Source organism: Phoxinus phoxinus (genome assembly GCF_949152265.1).
Source record: "Phoxinus phoxinus genome assembly, chromosome: 1".
NCBI lineage: Eukaryota > Metazoa > Chordata > Actinopteri > Cypriniformes > Leuciscidae > Phoxinus > Phoxinus phoxinus.
Window position 1 is genome coordinate 43,634,885 of NC_136876.1, and position 9,859 is coordinate 43,644,743.

The following is a 9,859-nucleotide window of genomic DNA, read 5'->3' on the forward strand; positions in this document are numbered from 1 at the left end:
CTACTATTCAATATACAGTAGTCAACATTTGAAGTGGATCAAAACCTTTCATCAAAGTTATACATGCATTTTGAACAATACCCGTTCTTTGATGAACTTTTTTGATCCACTTCAAATGTTCACTACTGTAGTTCAATACATTTTTTAGAGAAGAGCTCTTTTTTGGTATCTTACTGTGCTTGCAGTCTTCATCAGCCTGATCGTAGTCTTTCTGTTGAATTAAAAGAACACAAATCGTTTACTTTTACTCTTTCCTAGACAAAACAGGGGTGTAAAACTAATAATAATGAAAAATAGGAATTATAGTGAAAATATGGGTACTGTGAAAGTTCCACACTAACTTATACTTAAGCATTTAACAGTTTTGAAATTGACTGATAAAATCAATAGACATTGAATATTTTCTTAAGGCGAGACACGGCAGGCAAAAACAGTTTTGGTTTTTTTCACTGGTCAATTTTGAGATTTTGGGCTATTTGTCTTCAATAACATGTCTTCTTTCAGACTTGTGGTGAAAAAAAGTCCAAAATACACATTTAGGTCTTTATTTTACTACACTTTGTCTATTTGCGTCTGTAGATTTCTCCTAAATTCATCAAAAGTTGTCGTTCTTAATAAACACTGATCCGCGATCTCTGTCTGCACCCTGTCATCTCACACACCGCTGGACAGCTCTCTCTCTCCTGTACAATGCTGTCCGATCCAAATACGGTCATTTCCTTTTTATCAGCAACCAATCGTGAAGGAACAATGGGCATTTAACTCTAAAAGCGAAATCTCATTGGCTGATGTCAATTTCTGACAACGTGATTGGTTCAGATGCATCACGTGACACGCTCTGACATTTAGTTGTGTGTTTTTGACTGTTTTTCTGTTCAGTTAAAGGCCATAAATGCTGTGTTTATAATTTTAAATGTGATTTAGGTGGTTTATATTGTTGTTGCTAATGATTTGATGAGATATTGTGACTGTAAATAGTTGTTTCCACTAAAAAAAGTATGATTTTTTACATTACAAATCTTTAAATGCCGTTTCCCTAAAACTGAGTTTTTTGTCATTCTCCAGTAGAAACATCTCAGCCTATGTAGCACCGATGTACACCAAACTTACCAGTTATACACTTAGCAGTATTCTGAAGATATGTTCAGAGGGATTTGTTAATAAATAATTCCTGGCCTGATTTATGTGACATTTTAATTTTAAAAAAGATGGTGAAAATTGATTTTTTAAGGCTATGGACAGTATATTTTGATTTCCCAGGTAATGAAAGCATATATCCTGCAATCCCTCAGAACATATTTTTTCATCTTGTGTGTAATCAAAATTAAAAAAGAGTTTTGCACCTGGCTTTATCAAATGTTTAGATCTATCTACTGAAAATATAAGCAAAATTGAGCATATTTAATGAGATAATGCCTAATTTGCATAATTAAACATACACATTTCTAAAATTTGTAATACATTTTTTTTATGAACTTGTGTAAGTCATCAACTGAGGAAGTTTCATGGTGACATCTATTATTTTAAAATTGTACCCTATTCACCTGTAGTGTCTCGCCTTAACTAACTTGTTGCAAAAGTTAGTGAAATAACTTTGATGCAACCTGTATAGTGACAATTTTATTGACGCTTTGACTATATAGACCTTCAGAACACACTAAATGTCAAACTGAAACCTTTCACCTGAAACAATAAATTCAGCACACACTTGTTTAATAGTTGTTGGACACTTGAGTCTAGTTGTTGAGAGACTAAAAACAGCGTTCGCGCTCGAGTCAAGCTAATCTTCAAAGACGGTTTTATCATTTCATTAAGAAACATTGCAGGTCAAAGATACAGGGCAGGATATCAACACACATCACCAGCCAAACGGGGATATTGTAATAAAGAAAAATAATAATAAGATGTCCTGATCTTCAGTGCTGCTAAGTCACTTACACACACATGAATAAGTCATAGATAACTCAAAACATAAAAAGTAGGATTTTTTCCATTAGAAACAAAACTCAAAGTATTCAATGTTTCCCCAAACACTTCAGTCATGTACTTTGCACACCTGCATTATGCTAGTATGGATCAAAACAATAAAAAAAAATGTAGGTTAATAAATAACACATTTCCATACTGCGAGCCCACTGTCATAAATCAACAACGTGGATGTGCTTCTGTGTGGTGCAGTCTCACCAGCTGGAGGCGCGCTGCTATGCGGTAGAGCAGGGCACGCTTTCGGAGGAGGGCCGTGTTGGGGGTCGGGGTCCGGGGCCCCATGGCCAGCAGGGCCTCTGTGCTGTGGGCCACTGCCGCCTCATACTCCTGCCTCACTAATGATCCAATGGCCTCGTCACATGACTTCTGTGGCCTCCTGTCCTCCATGACTCTGGGACAGAGTTTCTGTCATGGGAGATGAAGGGGTTAAACACTTCAAAATTGCCATATGTGAGTAGCAAACCTCTGTGCTCTGGACATTTGCTTTTGCAGTCATACAGCGGATACCCCGAGCATCTGGACACATAAGTCAAACTTAAAAGACACTATGAACTGCTCTTATTTTTTTAGGGAATATTGTAGTGATTTATACGTGCACATCATTTTTTTTTATTATTATTCATGTGCCTCAATTAGAGATGCACCGATTGATCGGCTGGTGACCGGAATTGGCCGATTTTCGCGTGATCGGCCACATTCTGATTGGTTGCCGCCAAACCGTGTCATAGCTCATTACCATAAAGTTGACCTGACTTCAACTCTCCTCGCCTCCTCGCCGCCGGCTCTCATTGAAAATGAATGACTTCCGGCCACATTGACCTCGCTCCGGCGAGGGCGGCGCGTCTTGGACGGCGAGGAGAGTTGAAGTCAGGTCAACTTTATGGTAATGAGCTATGACGCGGTTCGGCGGCAACCAATCGGAATGTAGAAGTGCTCCGTTTGAGAGGATTCCAGGGAACGCAGTCCTGTAAACTTGGGTTCCGACCACATTAGTTCCCAAGCAAAGTAGAGGAGATGTTGATCATTTGAATTTGATAAGGAGGCGCGCAACACTATTTTTATAGGCAAGATTTCGCACTAGAACGCTTGTTTTTCAGCAGGAATGCAAATTAGAATAGCACTTAACCATGAACACAAAAGCCACACCACAAAAATGGCTTTTAATTGGTTTATTTCGTTAGCAAACATGTCACTATAATTGTTAAGTTCTTTCAATCGATCAATTTTTTGCAAAAATAACGATCGACATGCTTGTTTTGCTTTGCGGCCCCTTTGAATAAAGTTTTAAAAAAGAACAAACATTCGATCTAAGTCAGAGCATGAGAGCGTCCATGAATCTTTCCACGGCGTCGTTGGCAGGGCGGCGAGTGCGAACTTTGCCGCTCTCGCCGGCGTGAACGCACAGATATGCCGTTTTTTCACGGAACGCACATGTACCTCGTTATTACAGCAGTTTCACACCGCAAGCGTGAGCAGCGCGTATTTTCTTCGCCGTACATGTTAATCAATGAGTGCGTTCACGGGTTTCGGCGCCGAGTCAAGTCACCTTTATTTATATAGGGCTTTTTACAATACAGGTTGTATCAAAGCAGCTTCACCGTGATAACATGAAAATAATACAACAAGTTTGTTTCTGGAAGAAAATTGTGTCATCGTCCACATGAAGTAAGGCAGATCAATAATATTGTTGAATATTAAATGTCCCCAACTAAGCGAGCCGAGTCTATTTTTGCTGCGCTGCTCACGCTCAATTAAAGTGAAAGCACACGCTTGATGGACAAAATAAATATGATTTCACACAAAAAGTGGCGAAAATGCACAGAATTTGCATGTCTGGTGTGTTTTTAACAAGAACTGGAGTATGTCAGAAAAGAAAATGAAGACTCAAAAATATTTATAGAAAATGTACCCATTTAAACTTGTTTTTATTATTCAGTTTGGGTAAAAGTATATGGTGTTTAATAAAAAAATTATTATTTGTGTGTGCTGTAAAGTGGTTAGAAAAAATGAAATTGGTATCGGCTAAAATCGGTATCGGCAGGTCAAACTCAATTAAAAACCGGAATCGGCCTAGAAAACTGTAATCGGTGCATCTCTAGCCTCAATCATTAATCAAAATATCTTCCGCTCCCTCTTGCAGCTCTTCTCTTCTCTGATGATGTGTTTACTGGCGAGAGGGCGAGGCAACCTGTCACTCACATGAGATCAGCCAATAGCAAACCACAACCATCCAATCAAATCCCCATGGACAAAATCAAGCCCCGCCCTACATCTGTTCTTGTTCGAGAAGCAGTTTCACTCTCATATACGTCATAATAGGGAAGAAAAGACTTTAAAACTGTCTAAATGTTCAGTTCACTTGACTTATTTTTTCCTCGTGTTTGAATCAGCTGTTTTGGTGATAATTACTGGATGTATGAAGTTGGTTCTCCTAGAAAATCACATTACCACTTATAAACAACAGGACCAACTAACGCTTTAAAGTTTGACAGCGCTTTTTGTCTTGAAGTTCTCCTTTAAGCGGTCAGTTGAGATTTTCAAAGTTATGATTACTATTCAAGGCAGAAACAACTATAATTGAATGTCTATCTGAAAAGCTGAAACCTGAGGAATGTACCGACCGATTGCAGTCAAATACACATTTTCACACCGGTTGCGCTGGTTTGTGCAAACACTATTGTAGTGTGTGGAGTCATTTTTCCTTTTCTGTAATAATTAGGTCACAGCTGTAACGTCCATCTGGGCTGTGTTAGCAGAGGCTGCTGGGAACGCTTTTTCCACTTTGTTTTTTTGGGTGGGAACGCTCCAAAAAAAAAATATTCTAAGCAACTCATGAAGCGAAATATGTCCTGGATCAACTGATGACCTTCATAATAGTAAATACAATAAAGGTACGTGTGTAGTGCCTTAGTATTTTGAACATTTCATGTTATTATTTTAAATATGTACAACTATTTTTATCATTAAAATATAAAGTGTACCAGTGTAAATGATTTTATAATAATTTCTGCACCATGGTATTTATCAAAGTACCATAGTACTACCATCTGATACCATCACTGTACAATGATGCCAGATAAGGATCATTGGAGCCAAAACGATTGCTGAAATAAATAATACTATTCTTAACAACAATGTATTTTAAGTGTAAAAAAAAAATGAAGAGATGAGGAAGTATCATGAATTGACAACTCTTTATTTATTGGTGTGCAACATATTCCATTCCCTCCCATAGAGGTGATTAGGATCAGGTTATAGCTTACCAAATATAACAATCGTGTGAAATAAATAATCAAAACTAAAAACAGAACAGTCTTTATCAACAGAAAGTAATCAAATGTAAAACGACTGTATAGTCTTCACTGTATAAATTAAAGATAGATTAATCCTACTAAAGAGCAGAGAGTGATTTTCTCTTTGTATTTTGTTGTTAGATTAACATTGAAACAGAGGTAGAGGGAATATTAAAGTCTAGTCAAGTCATCTTCATTTATATAGCGCTTTTAACAATGTAGATTGTTTCAAAGTGGCTTTACAGAGATAAACGGATAATTTAAGGTAACAGATTGTTTTAGCTTTATAGCGGTTCTTGAATGTTATTTTCCAGCTAAAGTTAGTTTTGATTGATTCACTTCCGTCACAACGATCATTAGTTATTAAATTAGAGATCGCTAAGATGACACCGTTTTCTCTACACAGACTTTAAACACGAACCTGTGAGAAACACTGATGGCGCTCACGTGAGCCTTAAGAATTAATTCTATTAGGGGTGTAACGGTACATGTATTCGTACCGGACCGTTTCGGTACAGGACTTTCGGTACGGTGCACATGTGCACCGAATGCAATCTTTCACGTAAATTAGGCTAGTTTTGTGTGCGGAACATACATCAATTCCGAGTTTCCACACAAACATATTAAGTGTCGGAAGTCTCCGGACATATTAAGTGTCGGACATAAATATTGCATATATAAAGATCACCACATACACGACACACTCGCTTTAGCCCAGCCTCTCGCTAGCTAGCGTCACGGCCAATATTGGTTTGAGAGTATTTTATTTAGTGGAGAACTTTGCAGCAGTATTTTATTTTTTATTTTTTTATTTTATATCTTTTTTATTTATTAGCCTAACGTTATATTTTATTAAAAAGTGTGTTTAAAAAAGTGTAAACAAATTGTTAAAAAAAAGTTTATAGTAAACAACCAGCAGTTTAATGTTTTGCATTTCTTTCCCTTACTGTACCGAAAATGAACCGAACCGTGACTTTAAAACCGAGGTACGTACCGAACCGTGATTTTTGCGTACCGTTACACCCCTAAATTCTATAGTTATGCGCATTTGAATATATGTGCACAGGTTTGTAATTCCCTACAAACCAAGCCTTAAACTACTTGTCTGGCCTTAAAAATAAATTGTATTAGGCTGCTGTCACCCTCACTTTAAGACCGAATGCACGGATCCAATATACTGATACACATGCCACTTATTTCCCAGCTGTTCATGTTCACTTAAAGGAACACTCCCCTTTTTTTGGGAAAAAGGCTCATTTTCCAACTCCCCTAGAGTTAAACATTTGAGTTTTACTTCTTTCGAATCCATTCAGCCGATCTCCGGGTCTGGCGGTAGCACTTTTAGCATAGATAAGCATAGATCATTGAATCTGATTAGAGCGTTAGCATCTCCACGTTAGCAAAGTTCCTTGATTATTACGCAGGAATGAGAGTATAGTTCCTAGCCATATCGGCCTAGAAAATCACAACTTTTTATTTTTTCATCTTAGTACACGATGTAACTACAGAAGGTTTAAATAGGAAAAATATCAAAACTCTTTGGTCATTTTTCTGAGAGAGATGCTAAATATATTGTCATTTTCAGACACCTGGTAAAACTGCCAGACGGTGAATGAAGCAATTTTAGCTGCGCATAGAAAAATTGTCTCTTGATTTTTCATTTTGAGTCATCTGATCGGTCTTTATAGAGACCACCGATCAAACTATTATCGATAGCTATGATCAATCGCAGCATTGTTGCCAGACAGAATAGAAAGGGTAACAAACAGGGATGTCTCAAGGATCGGTATTGGGGCCGTTTTAGCATTTTTTTTTTTTCCTGATTGGTATCGGCAATCCTAAGCCTGATCCTTAATTTTACGTCTGCTGTCACGCAGGTGTCGAACAGTAGGTGGCGGTATGCACTTCAAGTGGGTTTGGCCAACCGCCATTAAAGCAACACCAAAAATAATTTTGTACCTTAAAATAATGTTTCCAAAATCGTTTCAGTGGTTCATTAACTCGTAACAGGGTGAACGGCACTTCTGCATTAGGCTATAACCGCACTATGCAAGTTTGCCAGATCGGGTCGCGTATCTGTAGTTCGAATGAGACACAAGAAACTACAAATTTGACTTGCTTTACGGCAAGCGTTACAATATCCGACAGGTTTGTTTTTCTTCGTTTCTGATGTCGCAATACATCATACTTTCATAAAATCATACTACAAAGCCGATGATGGATAAACAAATAGCGTGCGTGCGACGGTGGGCTGCGTTATGCTAAATTATTTACGACAGCGGTAATGGACAATTCCACTTCCAACCTGTAGGGGGACCGAAGAGGAAAAGTGCTTTGGTGTCGCTTTAAAAGGAAAAGAAGAAGCTCAATGTGTGTGCGTGAATGAGGGGTGCGTCTCAATTAGCTCCCTAACTTCCTAGATGAGTCAGTATATCCTGTACATGAATTCAGGCACTGCTAAGGACACTGACAGTGTGGCTCACTACACATTGAGACACTGTTTGCTCTATTTCCAGCGACATGACAACTTCCTCATTGTACAACATCTTGAACAACAGCAGAACTGAAATCTGTCCAACATTATTTTAATGCTATTTAAAGCACATTTTGATAAATACTTTGCTTGTTACATATACAGTACGTGCAACATTTCAGCCGTGAATAAATGATAGCCTAAATGTTACCTATGTTTATTACCTGTCTAGCGATGTATGTTTCTGACATGCAATGAAATAATGGTTTGTATAATTAAAAAACTTTTTTTTTTAAATATCGCGTGTCATTAAGTGTAGTGAGTTGGCTCACGTGAATAATTTTTCGCCCTTCAAAACTTCCGTTAAGGGAACATAGTGAGCATCGTTGCTCCCTGGTTTTCGCAGTGCATTGTGGGACTTTTTAGGAAGCGAACGTTTCAATGCACTGGTGGGATTCTGCCATTGATCCAGCCCTAAAATGGCCGACTCCCTGAGCAGTTCCCCACTACTGAACTAGGGAGCTCATTGAGACGCACCCGAGGTCTGTTTTAGCGCGCCACACACGCACATATTTCATGCGCACTTTTGTACCGGTAACTAATTACTGGAAAGTTTTTTTTTGTTGTTTTTTTTGCCGTCAGACTGTCCAAGACGTCATTGCCATAACCGCGTTGCTATATGGGTTGCGTCTTGCTTGCACGGACTTGACTGACAAGTAAAATACAAGAAATTTATACAATAAGTAGTAGTCCCATATTCTTAATTGTGACCATTCAGTCTGTTTACAACGTCTACCATTGTAACTGATTTTTACACCTACGTGTGTGTATATATATTTTTTATGTTAACGGAGTATCAAATCATCAAGAATGATTTCTGAAGGATTATGTGACACTGAAGATTGGAGTAATGATGCTGAAAATTCAGCTTTGATCACAGATTATATTTTATATTAAAATAGATATTACAATATTACAGGTTTTCTGTATTTTTTTATCAAATAAAAGCAGAAGATACTTCTTTCAAGAACTTTAAAACTGGTTATGTTTCCAAACTTTTGGCCGGTACTGTATGTAGGCCTATAAATGTATTATTTACTGTAATTGTTATAGGAATTGATGTCCGATGACACTTTTTTTTTACATTTTCCTGCCCCTGAGAAACTCTCTGCACATCCCTGTACATATTGGATTGATTTTAATAACTTTAATGTAGGCCTACTTGAAGTGTGCACCAAACACTAGAAAATACAAGTATCAGATCGAGGCTCGGTATATCAACAGATACTCAATATTCAGTTCAACTCTGATGGGAGGCACAAAAAACTTAATCGGGACATCCCTAGTAACAAACATTATTTATCATGAGTATACATATATATCATATTCTGTAATAGTGTACAGTACACTAAAATAATTATTTAGAAATGTCACACGCTGCTTTGCAAATCTATTATTGAAACTATATACTCCAACAAAATGTTATAGTTATTGTTATATTGTCTATATCTATATAATATATATATATATATATATATATATATATATATATATGATCCAGCGCACTGGAAACTATTATTACAAAGTTTATTTTTCTTTACAGTTTACTATCATTCTGTCCTAAAATTTTAGCTTTACACAATTGCACGAATACAGCTACTTCTATCTTAACATTCATTTTTATTTTACATTTCTAAAATAATGTGGCCTGGGGACTCAAGAATGTGCTGCTAATAAACTGCTTTATAAACGTTTTACCATTGAAGGACGGAAAAGTAATATTTTTAAACATGATATATATAATATATGATATATAAATTTGATCATTTGATGAATCACATGAATAACTGATGTGTTATACATTATATATATATTTTTTTTTTTTATGTAGCGTAAATGTCTTCAAAAGCCATTGGATCCTGCAAGTTGTAAATAAAGTTTGTGGCAGGCTGCTAAAAGCAAAACTGAAGGAAATATGAATAAAGTACCATATAATCATGTAACATGATATACATAACTGCACTGTTGTTGATATTTGCATAATGTTCAATTTTTATGTTTAACACACCCCGTCCAGAGTCACTCACTTACACACACGCACACACAC

The 9,859-nt window shown here is 37.0% G+C and overlaps 1 protein-coding gene across 3 annotated transcripts in view; it reads right to left on the reverse strand.

Moving 5' to 3' along the window:
- The window catches only part of helz (helicase with zinc finger), a 69,394-nt gene that overhangs the window by 58,437 nt on the left and 1,098 nt on the right, over positions 1-9,859 (reverse strand). For all 3 annotated transcript variants that reach the window (XM_079622612.1, XM_079622611.1, XM_079622610.1), the window contains exons 2-3: positions 2,185-2,391; positions 175-211 (exon numbers count right to left, since the gene is read on the reverse strand). In XM_079622612.1, the coding sequence (XP_079478738.1) occupies positions 175-211; positions 2,185-2,373 (226 nt within the window). In that variant the 5' untranslated portion in view covers positions 2,374-2,391. The remainder of the gene's footprint in view (positions 1-174; positions 212-2,184; positions 2,392-9,859) is intronic.